At 36.0% G+C, this 20,190-nt stretch overlaps 1 protein-coding gene across 1 annotated transcript in view; it reads right to left on the bottom strand.

Annotated features, from left to right (window-relative positions):
- LOC111153517 (Janus kinase 2) overlaps window positions 1-20,190 on the bottom strand; it is a 150,052-nt gene that overhangs the window by 58,596 nt on the left and 71,266 nt on the right. The window contains exons 4-5 of the mRNA XM_022512573.1: window positions 18,632-18,755; window positions 11,034-11,151 (exon numbers count right to left, since the gene is read on the bottom strand). Coding sequence (XP_022368281.1) covers window positions 11,034-11,151; window positions 18,632-18,755 — 242 coding nt within the window. The remainder of the gene's footprint in view (window positions 1-11,033; window positions 11,152-18,631; window positions 18,756-20,190) is intronic.

The raw sequence follows: 20,190 nt of genomic DNA on the forward strand, positions 1-20,190 counted from the left end.
AGCTCGGGGTTATTTTGAACCGGTCGCAGGCTGGGTGAGCTCAGAGGGCGGCTGGAGGCCAGCGAAACGGGAGTGATTGGGCTCTTTTCTCTGAGGGCGCACTGAGGAGTGGGGCCCCGAGCTCTCAGCTCCTCTGGGCCAGAGACTGGGAGGCCGCCATTTTCATTCCCGTCCTCTGGAACTCTACGGAAAGCGTTCAGGGGACAAAAGCTCCCGAAAGTGAACCTGAGCAGATTACTTAGCCCGGCCCCTGGTACGGGCAGTGCAATTCCGCCTCGGGCAAAGACACTTGAGAATCACTACAACAGACCCTTCCCCCCAGAAGAACAACAAGAAATCCAGCCTAGACAAAGTTCACCTACCAATGAGAGCAGCAGAATTCCAATGGAGGAGAAAGCAAAGCACGGAACTCATGGCTTTCTCCCCATGATTCTTTAGTCTTGCGGTTAATTTAATTTTTTTTTCTTCTGCTAAATTTCTTTTAACTTTTACCCTTTTCTTTTTTAATGTTTCACTAGTTTATCTGATATATATAAATTTTTTTCTTTTTTAATATTTTTATTTTATTTGTTTTCTTTTTTCAATTTTTTTTTTTCTGAACTTCTTTTTATCCCCTTTCTCCTTCCCACGATTTGGGGTCTCTTCTGATTTGGTTAAACTGCATTTTCCTGGGGTCTTTGCCACCCTTTCAGTATTTTATTTGCTCCTTCATATACTCTTATCTGGACAAAATGACAAGGCGGAAAAACTCAACACAAAAAAAAGAACAAGAGGCAGTACCGAAGGCTAGGGACCTAATCAATACAGACATTGGTAATATGTCAGATCTAGAGTTCAGAATGACGATTCTCAAGGTTCTAGCCGGGCTCGAAAAAGGCATGGAAGATATTAGAGAAATCCTCTCTGGAGAGATAAAAGCCCTTTCTGGAGAAATAAAAGAACTAAAATCTAACCAAGTTGAAATCAAAAAAGCTATTAATGAGGTGCAATCAAAAATGGAGGCTCTCACTGCTAGGATAAACGAGGCAGAAGAAAGAATTAGCGATATAGAAGACCAAATGACAGAGAATAAAGAACCTGAGCAAAAGAGGGACAAACAGCTACTGGACCACGAGGGGAGAATTCGAGAGATAAGTGACACCCTAAGACGAAACAACATTAGAATAATTGGGATCCCAGAAGAAGAGGAAACAGAGAGGGGAGCAGAAGGTATATTGGAGAGAATTATTGGAGAGAATTTCCCCAATATGGCAAAGGGAACAAGCATCAAAATCCAGGAGGTGCAGAGAACCCCCCTCAAAATCAACAAGAATAGGTCCACACCCCATCACCTAATAGTAAAATTTATAAGTCTTAGCGACAAAGAGAAAATCCTGAAAGCAGCCCGGGAAAAGAAGTCTGTAACGTACAATGGTAAAAATATTAGATTGGCAGCAGACTTATCCACAGAGACCTGGCAGGCCAGAAAGAGCTGGCATGATATATTCAGAGCACTAAACGAGAAAAACATGCAGCCAAGAATACTATATCCAGCTAGGCTATCATTGAAAATAGGAGAGATTAAAAGCTTCCAGGACAAACAAAAACTGAAAGAATTTGCAAACACCAAACCAGCTCTACAGGAAATACTGAAAGGGGTCCTCTAAGCAAAGAGAGAGCCTAGAAGTAGTAGATCAGAAAGGAACAGAGACAATATACAGTAACAGTCACCTTACAGGCAATACAATGGCACTAAATTAATATCTCTCAATAGTTACCCTGAATGTTAATGGGCTAAATGCCCCAATCAAAAGACACAGGATATCAGAACGGATAAAAAAACAAAACCCATCTATATGTTGCCTACAAGAAACTCATTTTAGACGCAAAGACACCTCCAGATGTAAAGTGAGAGGGTGGAAAACAATTTACCATGCTAATGGACATCAAAAGAAAGCTGGGGTGGCTATCCTTATATCAGATCAATTAGATTTTAAGCCAAAGACTATAATAAGAGATGAGGAAGGACACTATATCATACTCAAAGAGTCTGTCCAAAAGAAGATCTAACACTTTTAAATATCTATGCCCCTAACGTGGGAGCAGCCAACTATATAAACCAATTAATAACAAAATCAAAGAAACACATCGACAATACTACATTAATAGTAGGGGACTTTAACACTCCCCTCACTGAAATGGACAGATCATCCAAGCAAAAGATCAACAAGGAAATAAAGGCCTTAAATGACACACTGGATCAGATGGACATCACAGATATATTCAGAACATTCCATCCCAAAGCAACAGAATACACATTCTTCTCTAGTGCACATGGAACATTCTCCAGAATAGATCACATCCTGGGTCACAAATCAGGTCTCAACCGGTATCAAAAGATTGGGATCATTCCCTGCATATTTTCAGACCACAATGCTCTGAAGAGAGAACTCAACCACAAGAGGAAATTTGGAAAGAACACAAATACATGGAGACTAAACAGCATCCTTCTAAAGAATGAATGGGTCAACCAGGAAATTAAAGAAGAATTGAAAAAATTCATGGAAACAAAAGGATAATGAAAACACAATGGTTCAAAATCTGTGGGACACAGCAAAGGCAGTCCTAAGAGGAAAATATATAGCGGTACAAGCCTTTCTCAAGAAACAAGAAAGGTCTCAAATACACAACCTAATCCTATACCTAAAGGAGCTGGAGAAAGAACAAGAAAGAAAGCCTAAACCCAGCAGGAGAAGAGAAATCATAAAGATCAGAGCAGAAATCAATGAAATAGAAACCAAAAAAACAATAGAACAAATCACAAAACTAGGAGCTGGTTCTTTGAAAGAATTAATAAGATTGATAAACCCCTGGCCAGACTTATCAAAAAGAAAAGAGAAAGGACCCAAATAAATAAAATCATGAATGAAAGAGGAGAGATCGCAACTAACACCAAAGAAATACAAACAATTACAAGAACATACTATGAGCAACTCTACACAAACAAATCTGACAATCTGGAAGGAATGGATGCATTCCTAGAGACATATAAACTACCACAACTGAACCAGGAAGAAACAGAAAACCTGAACAGACCCATAACCAGTAAGGAGATTGAAACAGTCATCAAAAATCTCCAAACAAACAAAAGCCCAGGGCCAGATGGCTTCCCAGGGGATTTCTACCAAACATTTAAAGAAGAACTAATTCCTATTCTCCTGAAACTGTTCCAAAAAATAGAAATGGAAGGAAAACTTCCAAACTCATTTTATGAGGCCAGCATCACCTTGATCCCAAAACCAGACAAGGATCCCACCAAAAAAGAGAATTACAGACCAATATCCTTAATGAACACAGATGTGAAAATTCTCACCAAAATACTAGCCAATAGGATTCAACAGTACATTAAAAGGATTATTCACCACGACCACGTGGGATTTATTCCAGGGCTGCAAGGTTGATTCAACATCCGCAAATCAATCAATGTGATACAACACATTAATAAAAGAAAGAACAAGAACCATATGATACTCTCAATTAATGCTGATAAAGCATTTGACAAAGTGCAGCATCCCTTCCTGATCAAAACTCTTCAAAGTGTAGGGATAGAGGGCACATACCTCAATATTATCAAAGCCATTATGAAAAACCCACCGCAAATATCATTCTCAATGGAGAAAAACTGAGAGCTTTTCCACTAAGGTCAGGAACACGGCAGGGATGTCCATTATCACCACTGCTATTCAACATGGTACTAGAAGTCCTAGCCTTAGCAATCAAACAACAAAAAGAAATTAAAGGCATCCAAATCAGCAAAGAAGAAGTCAAACTATCACTCTTTGCAGATGATATGATACTATATGTGGAAAACCCAAAAGACTCCACTCCAAAACTGCTAGAACTTGTACAGGAATTTAGTAAAGTGTCCGGATATAAACTCAATGCACAGAAATCAGTTGCATTTCTCTACACCAACAACAAGACAGAAGAAAGAGAAATTAGGGAGTCAATCCCATTTACAATTGCACCCAAAACCATAAGATACCTAGGAATAAACCTAACCAAAGAGGCTAAGAATCTATACTCAGAAAACTATAAAGTACTCATGAAAGAAATTGAGGAAGACACAAAGAAATGGAAAAATGTTCCATACTCCTGGATTGGAAGAACAAATATTGTGAAAATGTCTATGCTACCTAAAGCAATCTACACATTTAATGCAATTCCTATCAAAATCCCACCCATTTTTTTCAAAGAAATGGAACAAATAATCCTAAAATTTATATGGAACCAGAAAAGACCTCGAATAGCCAAAGCAATATTGAAAAAGAAAGCCAAAGTTGGTGGCATCACAATTCCAGACTTCAAGCTCTATTACAAAGCTGTCGTCATCAAGACAGCATGGTACTGGCACAAAAACAGACACATAGATCAATGGAACAGAATAGAGAGCCCAGAAATAGACCCTCAACTCTATGGTCAACTAATCTTCGACAAAGCAGGAAAGAATGTCCAATGGAAAAAAGACAGCCTCTTCAATAAATGGTGTTGGGAAAATTGGACGGCCACATGCAGAAAAATGAAATTGGACCATTTCCTTACACCACACACAAAAATAGACTCAAAATGGATGAAGGACCTCAATGTGAGAAAGGTATCCATCAAAATCCTTGAGGAGAACACGGGCAGCAACCTCTTCGACCTTAGCCGCAGCAACTTCTTCCTAGGAACATCACCAAAGGCAAGGGAAGCAAGGGCAAAAATGAACTATTGGGACTTCATCAAGATCAAAAGCTTTTGCACAGCAAAGGAAACAGTGAACAAAACCAAAAGACAACTGACAGAATGGGAGAAGATATCTGCAAACAACATATCAGATAAAGGGCTAGTGTCCAAAATCTATAAAGAACTTAGCAAACTCAACACCCAAAGAACAAATAATCCAATCAAGAAATGGGCAGAGGACATGAACAGACATTTCTGCAAAGAAGACATCCAGATGGCCAACAGACACATGAAAAAGTGCTCCACCTTCGGCATCAGGGAAATACAAATCAAAACCACAATGAGACACCACCTCATGCCAGTCAGAATGGCTAAAATTAACAAGTCAGGAAATGACAGATGCTGGCGAGGATGCAGAGAAAGGGGAACCCTCCTACACTGTTGGTGGGAATGCAAGCTGGTGCAACCACTCTGTAAAACAGCATGCAGGTTTCTTAAAAAGTTGAAAATAGAGCTACCTTACGACCCAGCAATTGCACTACTGGATATTTACCCTAAAGATACAAACGTAGTGATCCGAAGGGGCACGTGCACCCAAATGTTTATAGCAGCAATGTCCACAATAGCCAAACTGTGGAAAGAACCTAGATGTCCATCAACAGATGAATGGATAAAGAAGATGTGGTATGTATGTATATATAACACACACACACAAAGGAATACTATGCAGCCATCAAAAGAAATGAAATCTTGCCATTTGCGATGACGTGGAACGAACTAGAGGGTATTATGCTGAGTGAAATAAGTCAATCGGAGAAAGACAACTATCATATGATCTCCCTGATATGAGGAAGTGGAGATGTAATGGGGGGGGCTTAGAGGGGTAGGAGAAGAATAAATGAAACAAGATGGGATCGGGAGGGAGAGAAACCATAAGTGACTCTTAATCTCACAAAACAAACAGAGGGTTGCTGGGGGGACGGGGGGTCGGGAGAGGGGGGTGGGGTTATGGATACTGGGGAGGGTATGTGCTATGGTGAGTGCTTTTAAGTGTGTAAACCTGGCAATTCACAGACCTGTACCCCTGGGGATAAAAATACATTATATGTTTACAAATAAATAAATAAATAAATAAATAAATTTTTTTTTAAAAAAGAAAGAAAATAGGGGTGGCTCAGTGGATTAAGCCTCTGCCTTCAGCTCAGGTCATGATCTCAGGGTCCTGGGATTGAGACCCATGCCTGCTCAGTAGGTAGTTTGCTTCTTCTCCCTCTGTCCACCCCCTGCTCATGCTCTCTCTCAAATAAATAAAATCTTTTAAAAAATAAAAAAATAATAATTTTACTAAAAGAAATAAATACACATTTAAAATTATATTTGCTAACTTCCTATTAATAAATTAGAAGGCATTTTAGTACAAAAAAACTATATTATTTAAAAGGCACAAATCACGAAATAACCACTATTAACCAAAACAAAAGCTTAATATTGGTAACATAAAGTTAATTCACGGAAGGAGTTAGATTTTGTTTTGCTAACATTTATCTCACCACACTTAGGGAAACGGGCAAGTAAATTATTCTGATTAAGATAACTGATGGCTAACTCTGGAAAACAGTATGAAGTTCCCTCAAAAAGCTGAAAATAGAGCTACCCTACAACCCACCAATTGCACTACTAGCTATTTACCCAAAGACACAGATGTAGGGAAAAGAAGGGGCACCTGCACCCCAAAGTTTATAGCAGCAATGTCCACAATATCCAAACTATGGAAAGAGCCCAGATGTCAATCGACAGATGAATGGATAAAGATGATGTGGTGTATACACACACACACATACACACACACACACACACACACACAAAGGAATATTACTCAGCCATCAAAAAATAAAAACTTGCCATTTGCAACAACATGGATGGAACTAGAGGGTATTATGCTAAGTGAAACAGTCAATCAAAGAAAGGCAATCATCATATGATCTCACTGCTAAGTGGAATTGAAGAAACAAGGCAAAGAGAGGAAAAAGTGAAACAAGACAAAACCAGAGAGGGAAATAAACCATAAGAGACTCTTAATCTTAGGAAACAAAGTGAGGGTTGCTGGAGGAGAGGATGGGGGGATGGGATAACTGAGGGATGGACACTAGAGAGAGTATGTGTTGTAATGAGCACTTGGTATTATATAAGACTGATGAATCACAGACCTGTATCCCTAAAAGAAATAATGTATTCTATGTTAATTAACTGAATTTAAGTTTTTAAAAAGGGTAACTGATTGCTAGGTACATTCTTTTTTTTTTTTTTTAAGATTTTTTATTTATTTCTTTGGCAGAGACAGATCACAAATAGGCAGAGAGGCAGGCACAGAGAGGAGGAAGCAGGCTCCCTGCCGAGCAGAGAGCCTGATGTGGGGCTCGATCCTAGGACCCTGAGATCATGACCTGAGCCGAAGGCAGAGGCTTAACCCACTGAGCCACCCAGGTGCCCCAAGATACATTCTTTTTAATACCTTGCTTTTGTTCCATTTTTTACATAGGACCAGAGTATAATAAATTATGATCATTAAGATATTCTGTGGAATTTATACCCAAAAGACAATAAATGTAGGAAAAGCCATTAAGAGCAGCACTAAGAACATAATCAATCAAATGCTCATTAGAGAAAAATTTCAATTGAAACAGAGTCCCAAATACCAAAGCATACTATTTTCAAGTATTTTTAAACTTCCTTTTAAAAATGCAGGTGTACAAATGAAATTGCCTTTAATTGTAACTATAGAAAAGTAGTTTTCCAGAGTCAAGAGTCTCTAGGAGGTGGGTGGAGGGGTGGGGTAACTGGGTGATGGGCATTAAGGAGGGCATGTGATGTGATGAGCACTGGGTATTATACACAACTAATGAAGCATTGAACATTATATCAACAACTAATTATGTACTATACATTGGATAATTTAAATTAAAAGAAAAACTTTTCAAAGATTTTATTTATTTATTTGAGAGAGAGACAGTGAAGGAGAACATGAGAGAGAAGGTCAGAGAGAGAAGCAGACTTGCCATGGAGCCGGGAGCCCGATGCAGGACTCAATCCTGGTACTCCGGGATCATGACCTGAGCCGAAGGCAGCTGCTCAACCAACAAACCACCCAGGTGCCCCAATAGACAGAAATTTTTTTTAAATAGTTTTTTATTTAGGTAGCTGACAACATTTGAACCAAAAAATTTTATCTGCATTCACCCAGAAAAATAAGAAAACTGTTACAGACACAAAATCAGAAATGAACCGATGAAACAACATGGAGTGAATAGACATTTTTTTTGCCAAGTATATGAAATTCATTAAGGATTGTTCACACGGCAGCAAATTATTTGCTGCGCATATTTGATGGTATCAAGGCAATCCTCAGAAGAAAATGAATTTAAAAGGGATATCTAACTTTTGGCTTTTATTGGCTTACCTTTTCTAAATCCATCTTTCTATAGTAGTGTCTTAACAGACTTCATAGTTCAGTGGCTGAACTATTTTTTTAGTTATTAAAAAATATCAACATAATCTTATACTCTGATGATGTCACTGGTCAAACACGCTTTATTCTATAAAATGCATATAATCCATCCTGATATCAATATAATCTGGATAAGTTAATTACTACCTTATGTATTTTTCTGGGCACAGGTTTAGAGAAATAGAAACATTAAGAAATAGAAAAATTACATGTGGTATTTATTATCTATCTATTTAGGATTTTACTGTGAAATTATTTTGCTTTCCTAGATGAGAAAATCCTTCCTAGGAAAACAAAATTAGAAATTAGGAAATTAGAAATTAGAAATCAATCATATTTTTTTCTAAATCAAAAGTATTAGATACCACAGTTTTAGGGTAAAGCAGATGAACAGTTTAGGAAAATTGTCTTATTAATGGGATTTAAACTAGCATGCCACCAAAATAAAATCAGTTTTTCAGCACAGATGATATAATATAATCATAAAAGCAACAGAAAGTCATAACCACATAGTATCTATTCTCAAAAGCCGCTCTCTCTCTCTCCTTTTCCAATGACTACCAAAAAAAGGAAGCTATATAAAAGCTGGGTGGTGGTCATATTATTTTTGACAAGAGCACCAGAACCAGTCAATAGAGAACAGATAGTCTTTTCAACAAGTGATGCTGGAAAAACTGGATATGCACATGCAAAAGAATAAAATTGCACCTTACCTTACACCATCAACAAAAATTAACTCAAAACAGATCAAAGATCTAAACCTAAGGGCTAAAACAAAAAAACAGTTATAAGAAAATATAGGGGAAAAGCTTCATGATAGTAATGACTTCTTGGATATGACACCAAAAGCACAGGTAATCAAAAAAAAAAAGAAACAAATCTGTTTACATCAAAAATTAAAAACCTTTGGACATCATAGTACACATCAAGAAATGTGAAAGGCAACCGAAAGAATGGCAGAAAATATGTCATATAGCTGACATGGGGTTAATATCCAGAATATATAAAGAACACTTACAACTTGACAACAGCCTGATTTTAAAATGGGCAAAGGAAGTTCCCCAAAGAAGATATTTAAATGGTCAAAAAGCTTAAGAAAAATGTTCAACATCAGTAACCACTAGGGAAATGCAAATTAAAACCATAGCAAGGTATCACTCCACACTCCACAGAATAGCTATCAGAAAAACAGAAAGTAAGTGTTGGCAAGGATGTGGAGAAATTGGAACACTTATGCACTGCTGGTGGAATGTAAAATGGGACAGCTGCCAAAGAAAACAGTGTATCAGTTCCTCAAAAAAAAATTAAACGTAGAATTGCCAAATAATCCAATAATTCCAGTTCTAGATATATATCTAAAGGAACAGAAAGCAGGATCTTAAAGAGATATCTGTATACCCACGTTCATAGCAATGTTATTCTTAAGAGCCAAAAAGTGGAAGCAAGCCAAGTATCTATTAATAGATAAATGGATAAACAAAATGTGACAGATACAAAGGAATTTTATTCACCCTTAAAAAGGAGAAAATTCTAACACACGCAATGACATGAAAGACCTTGAAGACATTATGCTAAGAGAAATATGTCAGTCACAAAAGAGCAATCGCTGTATAATACCACTTATGTGAGGCACCCACAATAGGCAAATCCACAGAGACAGAAAGTAGAAGTTGGCTGCCAAGGGGAGGGCACGGCAAGTTACTGTTTAACAGGTTTCAATCTAAAAAGTTTCAATCTAAATCTAAGTTTCAATCTAAAAAGAAGAAAAATGTTCTAAAGATGAATCAGGGTGATGGTTACACAACAATGTGAATGAGCTTTAACAGCATCAATCTGTCCCCACCCAAAAAGGGTTAAAAAGGCAACTTTTACTAAGTATATTTTACCAGAATAGAAAAAAAAAAGTTAAAAAAAAAAAAAAAGTTGCTTGTTCTCATACCCCCCAAAAAGGAATATTTATCAATGTGTTGCTCACAAACTGAACCAGTCTTCCTAGCATCTTAGAAATGTGAACCATGAGGATCTGTGGGATAATTTCCTATGATATTAGCAAATCTGATTCAGAACTCCTTAATCTGACATCTTTGGGATAACAACAGTATATCTTTACCCAAAAGCACTAATATTTTTTTTTCTTTAGTTTCTACTCCTCAGTTTTGTGGCACATAAAAAACAAAAGTATTTAATGACAGAATATTTCAATTACTGTTTAAATTAAGGTAATAGGTAAGAAAGCATTACAAAATGTTCAAATATACTATAAAAATTTCATATAACAGTATTAATAACAATTAATTAATTAATAAAGAAACAACCAGAGCACAACTCTCAGATCAAGTAACAACACCCAGTCATCCTCTTATGAGGAATTAAACAACTACTGTAGCTTACTTTTTGTTTACTTTCCCACTTTCTTTACATTTCACTATCCACTAATTAAGTCTGAAATTATTCAGGAATTTTAAAAAGTTTCTCTGAGGAAATTTTACTGTCTTATATTCCAGATACTCATATCTACATGAATCCTGTTGTATAACTCAATCTAAACTTTGTGAAATCCTTAAAATGTCCTAAAACACTAAAAAAAAAAAAAAATTCAAAAGGGCCAATAAAGGGAACCATTTTAAAATAAATTCTATTATGTATAAGTTATGGGATTAAAAATTAGTGATAAGAAGACTCAACTCTGTTACCTTTCTGTGCCTGTTATCCAAGACAGAACATCAATTTTCCCACATATGAAGATTTTCCTGATGAAGAGCTATACTACATAGCAAGATTCTTATCATTTAACACATATGCAAGTAAGATAACATAATGATACCTGAGCAAAAAGGTAGGCCATGACAAAGTCGTCAAGAAGAGGAGCTTCAGCACCTCGAGATATCCCATACCGATAGGTTCTGTTGCTGCCGTTACAATACCAGTAAGGAAAGTAAAATCTAGGAGACAAAATATTCAATCAGCCTCAAATAGTTAAAATGTAAACAAAATGTATATGTACAACCACTTCCAGCATACTGAAAGGCATTATCCCATAACCAGAAAACACAGCTAACAGTGTTAAATACAATTTGGGGACAAAAGAAAATCTGAATAAGACCATAATAATGTAGACAGAAAATTAAGAAACACAAGTGCAAAATCAATATGCTGCCTGCTTCTATGTGCAGAATGCAGAAGCAATAATAGGAAACAGAGAAATACAGAAATAAAATATTAAAATTTTTAATATTAATATTAAAATATTAATAATATTAAAATAATAATATTTAAATATATTTAAAATATTAAAATAATATTAATATTATTGGATTAATATTTAGTATTAATCCAATAATATCAGTAAAGGAATTTGAAAAAATACTAATTTGGCATGAAAACAAATAATTGCTTCTTCCTTTAAGGAATGGGGGTTATCATGGTAAGATATCACTTCATACTAGTCAGAATGGCTAGTGTCAAAAAGACAAGAAATAACAAGTGCTGGCAAAGATATGGAGAACAGAGACCTTCCATGCACTTTTGGTAGGACTGACTGTTAACTGGCATGGCCACAATGGAAAACAGTGTGGAGAGTCTCAAAATATTAAAAACAGAAGTACCATACACCTGGTTGTATAATTCCACTACTAAGTATTATCCAAAGAAAATGAAAACACCCAATTTGAAATGACATAGGCACCCCTATGCTTACTGCAGCATAATTTACAACAGCCAAGATGTGCAAGCAACCTAAGTGTCCACCAAGAGAACAATGTATAAAGAAGGTATGGTGTATATACACAATGGATTATTACTCAGCCATAAAACAGAATGAAATTTTACCATTCACAACAACATGGGTAGACCCAAAGGGTATTATGCTAACTGAAACAAGTCAGAGAAAGACTAATATCATAGTTCACTTACATGGACAATCTAAAAAGCAAAACGGATTAACAAAAAAATTAAAAAGGAACAGACTAATAAATACAGAGAAAACCAACTGGTGGTTGTTGGGGGAAGGAGAGAATAGGTGAAATAGGTAAAGGGGAATTAAGAGGTACAAACTTCCAGTTGTAAAATAAATAAGTCATGGGGATGAAAAGTACAATATAGGGAATACAGTCAATAATACTGTCGTAACTTTGTATGGTGACAGATGGCAACTACAGTTACCATGGTGAGCATTTTATAACGTGTTTAATTGTCAAATCACTGTGTTGTCTATCTGCTGCTAATATGTCAGTTACACATGAATATAAATGAATGAATGAATAAAATAGGTTAAAAACTTGTCCTTCAAAGAAACTAAAAATATTCTATATTGCTTTATTTACACCTTTACTGAGATAGTAATTCACATACCTTCAAGTTCACCCATTTCAAGCATACAATTCAATGTTTTTTACTATATATCTAGCACTGTACAAACATCCCCACAATCTAATTTCAGAACATTTTCATCCCCACTAAAAGAAACTCCATACCTATCAGCAGTCACATCCAAATCACCCCACCTACTCCCCAGCCCTGAATTCCCACTAGTCTCTCTATAAATTTGCCTGTTCTGAACATTTTATATAAATGGAATCACATAATATGTGGCCTTTTCTACCTTCTTTCACTAAGCATATGCTCAAGGACTATCCACCTTATAGCAAGTATTAGCACTTCATTCCTTTTTATTGCCCAGTATAATATTCCTTTGCTATTGTGGACACTGCTGCTAAGAACTATATGTACACTGTGTGTGTGTGTTAGTCCTACATACATACTTAGGGATGGAATTGATGTATCATATATGTTAATTCTATGTTCATCTTTTTGAGGAACAGCCAAACTATTTTTATTTTTTATTTTTTTTCCTAATCAATCTCTTTTTTCTTTTTTTTAAGTTTTTTTTTTTTTTTAAGATTTTATTTATTTATTTGTCAGAGAGAGAGGAGCGAGAGTGAGCACAGGCAGACAGAGTGGCAGGCAGAGGCAGAGGGAGAAGCAGGTTCCCTGCCAAGCAAGGAGCCCGATGTGGGACTCGATCCCAGGACGCTGGGATCATGACCTGAGCCAAAGGCAGCTGCTTAACCAACTGAGCCACCCAGGCGTCCCCAGCCAAACTATTTTTAAAAGTGGCTGTACTAGTTTCTATCTCCAAAAGCAACACATGATCATCTCAATAGTTCACATCCTTGCCAACACATGTGGAGAGTTTAGCTAAGTTAATCTTTGGTATTGTTGCCTTGGCATCCATTTTGTTTAGCTAAGAGGCCTGTGGTGACCTTAAACTGACAACAGCCTCTCATGCACACGCATGCCCTAGAGAACAGCCTACTGATTCACAGGCAAATACAAGTTTCTGATACAGCTTCCTAACAATCTCCCCTGTCTCCCAGCACCTAACCCTTACTGAAATCAATAAGTCAACAAGACACCCACATGGCTTATCAAAGACCAGCTCTTTTGGCTTGAACTAAATTTGGAACCCCAAAACTAAAATTGGAACTCCACTCACAAACCCTAGTAAAGGCATGTGCCCTGGGTCCTGTGTCTCTGTACTCTGCCTTGATCTCCCCATATGGTCCCTGGAGGCCTGCAGGGTACTTCCTCCAGGACCTGTGAATAATAAACTTTTCTACTTTGGTTTCTCTTGTGCTCTGTTGTTGAAACAAGGCTCACTATCTAGCACCCTGTGCTCTACGTAAAAAGGGATAATTTGAGGGGCACCTAGTGGCTCAGTCAGTTAAGTGTCTTCCCATGAACTTAGTACTCTTGTCAAGTATCAATCACCATAATATCAGGGATTATGTCTGCACTCTTAGTTCTGTTCCACTAACCTATGTACCTATCCTTAAGCCAATACCACGCTGTCTTAATTACTACCGTTGTGGAGTAAGTTTTGAAATTAGGAAGTGTAAATCTTCCAACTTTGTTCTTTTTCAAGAGTGTTTTGACTATTTCAAATCCCTTTGATATTTTTATGAATTTTACCATCAACTTGTCTATTTCTGCAGTAAAGACATTTAGGATTTCAATAGAGACTACTAACTACACAGATCAATTTGAGAAGTACTTCCATTTAACAGTATTAAGTCTCCTGATCCATAAACATGAGCTATCTTTCCATTTAGGTAAGCGTTTCTTTAAATTCTTTCAATGGGGTGCCTGGGTGGCTCAGTCAGTTAAACAGTTGCCTCTGTCTCAGGTCATGATCCCAGAATCCTGGGATCCAGCCCCATGTCCTGCTCCCTGCTCAATGGAGAGTCTGCTTCTCGCTCTCCCTCAGTTGCTCCCCTGGTTTGTGCTCTTGCTAGCACTCTTTCTCTCTCTCAATAAAATCTTTAGAAAATAATTAAATTCCTTCAATATCTTACTTTTCTCAATGCATAGTTTTTGCACTTCTTTCGTGAGGCTTATCCCTAAGTACTTCTTCAAACGCTGTTGCAAATGGAACTGTTTTCTTAATTTCACATTTGCATTATTTACTGCTAGTGTAGAGAAATACAACCAATTTTTATATATTGATCTTCTATCCTCCAACTGACTAAACTCATGTACTTAATTCTAATAGTTTATTAATTCCTGAGGATTTTTTTTAAACAAATTATTTATTTAGGGGGAGGGATGGACAGAGAGAGAATCCTCAAGCAGGCTCCCCACAGAGTGTGAAGCCCAACTCAGAGCTTGATCCTGGGACCCTGAGATCATGACGCAAGCCAAAATCGAAAGTCGGACACTCAACCAACCAAGCCACCCAGGTGTCCCTCCTTGGGATTTTTTTATATGCAAGACCATATCATCTGTAAATAGAGATTATTTCACTTCTTTGCCAATATGCATTTTTTTTTTTTCTCTTTTCCCTGGCTAGAATCTACAGTCTAAGGTTAAAAAGAAGTGGTAAGAATAGGTATCTTTTGTCTTGTTCCAGATCCCCGGAAGAAAGCAATCAGTCTTTCACCATCATGGATAATACTACCTTTGGCATTTTTGTAGAAGCACTTTGTGAGACTGAGGAAGTTCCTTTCCATTCCAATTGCATTGAGTATTTTTATCATAATAGGGTGTTGGATTGTGTCAAATGTTTTTTCTGTTTCAACGAGATGATCATGTGGTTTTGGTCCTTTAATGAATACAGTGCATTATAGTGATTGATTTGGGATATTACAGCAACCTTATATTTCTTAGAATAAATCCCACCTTGTCATGGTATTTGATCCTTTTTAAATATTGCTGGATTTGGTTTGCTAGTATTTTGAAGACTTTTACACCTGTATTTGTAAGGAATACTGACCTATAGTTTTCATTTCTTCTGGATGTCTGCCTGGATTTAGTATTAGGGTAATACTGAACTCACAGAATGAGTTAGGAGGTGTTCCTTTCTTTTCATTTTTTTTTTTTTTTGTGAATAATTGGTATTAATTTTTGTTAATGTTTGATAGAATTTACCATTGAAGCCATTTGGGCCCAGGCTTTTCTTTGTGGGAATTTTTTAAAATTATTAATTTGATGTCTGTACTTATGAGAGGCCCATCAGAATTTCTGTTTCTTCTTTTGGCAATTCCTAGTTTGTTCTTTCTAGCCATTTGTTCACTTCATTTTGGCTATGTAATTTGTTGGCATTCAATTGTTCCCTGTGGTCTTTATTTCTGTAATGTCACAGTAATTGATATTCTCTCTTCTTGATTTTTAATAATTTCAGCTTCTTTTTATCTTAATAAATTTAGCTAAAGACTTATCAATAGTGTTGATCTTTTCAAAGAACCAACTTTTTGTTTCTTGATTTTGTTGTCTTCCTTCCTCTTTCTCATTTATTTCTACTCTGATCTTTATTTATTACTTCCTTCCTTTGACTTGCTTTGAATTCTACTCTTCTTTTTCTACTTTTTTAAGGTAGAATACTCTTGATTAGAGAACTTTCTCCTTTTTCACCATAGCTGTGCACAGCTATGAATTCTCACCTAAGCACTGTTTAAACTGTGACTACAAGTGGGCATGTTCATTTTTAGTCCTAGCATAGTATTTTCTATTTTCCCTTGTGATTTTTGTCTTTGACTAAGTAGTTATTTAGAACTGTTGTTAATTACCACATATTACTGAATTTTCCAGTTTTCCTTCTGTTAATGATTTTGAAATTAATTCCACTGTGGTCAAAGAACATACTTTGTATTACTCCAGTCTTTTAAAACTTAATTGAGACTCATTTTGAAGACTAACATGTGGTCTCTCCTACAGAATGTGATTGTGCTGTTGATGGGTGGAGTATTCTATATAAGCACATCTAGCTGGTTTATAGTGTTGCTCTAATCTTCCTTTATCTTGCTGATCTTTTGTCTAGCTGCCCTATCCATTACTGAAAGTCATATATTGAAGTCTTCAACTACTAATGTGGAATTATCTATTTTTGCCTTCAATTCTGTCAGTTGTTGGCTTAATGGATTCTGGAGTTCTGTCATCAGATCCAAATTATAACAATTATAAACAAATATTATGTTTTCCTGACTCATTAACTCTTTCATCATTATAAAAAGTCCCTTCTTTGTGTGTAGTAACAATTTATTTTTCAATCAATCTTGTCTGACATTAATATTGCTGCGCCAGCTCCTTTTTGGTTACTGAGGGTCTGTTATATCTTTTTCAATCCTTTACTTTCAGTTTACCTGTGTGTTTTAATGTAAAGTGTGCCTCTTACAGACAGCATGTAGGATAGGAAAAATACATGAATTTGATAAGAGAAACAATTTTAATTTTTTTTTTTAAAGATTGTATTTATTTATTTGACAGAGAGAGAGAGATCACAGGTAGACAGAGAGGCAGACAGAGGGCAGGGGGAGCAGGCTCCCTGCTGAGCAGAGAGCCCGATGTGGGGCTTGATCCCAGGATCCTGAGACCATGACCTGAGCCAGAGGCAGAGGCTTAACCCACTGAGCCACCCAGGTGCCCCCAATTTTTAATCCTTTTCTTTGTTTGTTTCCAATTTTTAATTCTTAAGAAGAGGTTAGCAAACTCTGCTTCACAGCCCCATTCTGGTCCACTGTTAAGTTTTTACAAATAAAGTTTTATTGGAACACAGTCATGCCCATTCATTTACTTACTAGTCATGGCTGCTTTCACACTATAATAATAGAACTGAATAGTTAGAACAGAGATGATATAGCCTAAAATATTTACTACTGGTCTTTTACGGAAAAAGACTGTAGACTTCTGCTCCACAGACCTTTTCAAATCAAAAGATACACTTACTAATTGCAGAAAGTATAGTCATTACACAGAAAATGAAAAAATATTCTTAATAAGATACTGATATTTTATCAATCATATGTAGCATGTTAGCATGCTTCTTTTAAATACAACTTTGTAAAGTCTTAAACCTGCATAGAAGTCTTATATAACTTTGGATAGATTTAATCCTAGGTACTTTGCATTTTTTGTTGCTACTAGTTATTTTAAATGACCTCTTTTCTGTATGTGGAGTATAGAAATAGTTGATTTTTTAACATACTGATCATATAGATCTAGCACTCTTCTGAATGCTTATTACTGATGCCTAAAGTTGTTTACATTATCTATGTTAACAATCATATCATCTCCAAAAAATGACTCTTTATTTCTTTGTTCACAATTATTAAATATTTTATTCATTTTTCTTGTCTTAACTGTACTTGTTAGGAACTCTACTAAAATCCTAAACAGAAGCAGTGGTGGTGGCTTTCTTTGTTTTCTATCTTGTTTTTGATTTTACAGAGATTGCTTCTAACACCTTACCATTTGAGAATATTATTTGCTACTTGCTAAGGCTGTTTCTCTTGAGTCTTAGTTTTTTTTAAGGCTTCATTTTTTTCCCTTAAGATCATGAAGGAGTCCAAGTGCTTTTTTACTGTGCAACACTGACACTGCAATGGAATGAATCTATTTCATAAAGCCACAGATCAAACTTATTTCTTTGTTTTAGCCTTTTGAGTAGAAAAGCATCTCTGGATTGCTCTATATTGGTACTACAGATGTCTATAAATTATGAAATGAATTAACTAATAATATGAGGCTGTAAATAAACACTGGCAAAATCATATATTTCCTTCACTTCAACTTTAAAAATTAAATTATTAAAAAGAGATGTGAGATTATATTTTATTGTACAAAACACTGAATTTCCTGGGAAACTAACAATATTCCAAACACTTGGGATTTTGTTAGTAAAGGCCATTCTCATCATTTTAAAATTTAATTTATAATCATAAGTGGTAAAGTAGCATCACTCTGAGTACCAGAAAAGCTCAGAGCAGTCTAGTGAAAAACTATATAAAAACATGTCTTCTGGTGGACAAAATATCTTAAATGAAGTTCTGGTCTCTATTATGAAGTACCTTGCAATTTAAAAATATGTTTGATAATTTCTCTCACTTTGCCTTTTCACGATTAAATGAATCACTTTATTGGAGAAAGTACCTTATTCTGTAGAGTACATTGTGCCTGGTTGATTCATCTATATGGAAGACATGGTTGGGCGGATACCAAATCCTTTCTGTTTCACTCATTAAAGCAAACATACTATGATACACTGGTGTGATTCCTAGGAAAGAAGTAGAAAAAGAAATGATTACAGATACTAACAAGTACATTTATATAACATCCATTAATTTGTAATGGCATTAAAAATAACAACTCTTAATCAGCACAAATGCAGTAGCAGTTGATATCTTTTGGTTCAACATGGCTTACAACTGAATTCTTAATTAAATCTTTTTTCCCTACATTTTAAAATATGACTGCTGGAACTATTTCAGATTTTAAAAAACATCTTAACCAATTTTTTTAGTTTTCTTACACAGAAAGGTCGATTAAAATTTGTGTGTAGTTTTAATTGATAATAAGGGTATCAACTGAAATGTTTAGAGGTCACTGGATATGTTTAAGAGACTAGCATAGCAGTTTTATTTTTAAATGTCAAATTTTACACAGTGCACTAGTAACTATATCTTCTGCACTACTTAAACTTACAATGAAAAATTCTGAAAAACAATCTGAGGGTTTTGAAGGGGCGGGGGGTGGGAGGTTGGGGGATCCAGGTGGTGGGTATTGGAGAGGGCACGGATTGCATGGAGCACTGGGTGTGGTGCAAAAATAATGAATACTGTTACGCTGAAAAAATAAAAAAAATTTTTTAAAAAGGTGAAAATAAGAAAAAAACTGAAAAAAATAAATACAAGTCTAAAAAATTAAAAAGAATTTTAAATGTCAACTTAAATTGCAAGGGTATGTGATGTTTTTCAAAGATATTTTTAGGAGATATATTAACAAAGGTTTGAAGGTTATTGAACTTTTAATTTTTTTTATTTTTATTTTTTTATTTTTTAAATTTATTTTTATTATTTGGCAGAGATCACAATTAGGCAGAGAGGCAGGCAGAGGGGGAGGAGGAAGCAGGTTCCCTGCTGAGCAGAGAGCCCGATATGGGGCTCGATCCCAGGACCCTGAGATCATGACCTGAGCCAAAGGCAGAGGCTTAACCCAGGGAGCTAGCCAGGCGCCCCGGCTACTGAACTTTTTAAAAAAATATATGAAACAGCAAAGCCACACAATTAATTAATGCACATTACTTCCCAGCACACAGAAAACACACAGTCTTCCAAAGTGCTAGAGAATAATCACACAAACCATGTTCTCTAACTACACTTCAACTAAATAAAAAATGAATATTTAAAAAATATTTAAACCTATGTATTTAAAAACATATGCCTCAAAAAAAACCCCAAAGTATATTTATTCTAATGATGTTTTCATTCTTTTCCACTGTAAACAAAAATGACACCAACTTGACACACTGACAACAAAGATTTAAATTTTTTTTTTTTTAAAGATTTATTTTATTTATTTATTTGACAGACAGAGATCACAAGTCGGCGAGAGGCAGGCAGAGAGAGAGGAGGAAGCAGGCTCCTCACAGAGCAGAGAGCCTGATGTGGGGCTCGATCCCAGGGGATCGTGACCTGAGCTGAAGGCAGCAG

The sequence above is a fragment of the Enhydra lutris genome, unplaced genomic scaffold (assembly GCF_002288905.1).
Source record: "Enhydra lutris kenyoni isolate GAN:26980312 unplaced genomic scaffold, ASM228890v2 scaffoldscaffold33, whole genome shotgun sequence".
In the NCBI taxonomy this organism is placed as follows: Eukaryota; Metazoa; Chordata; class Mammalia; order Carnivora; family Mustelidae; genus Enhydra; species Enhydra lutris.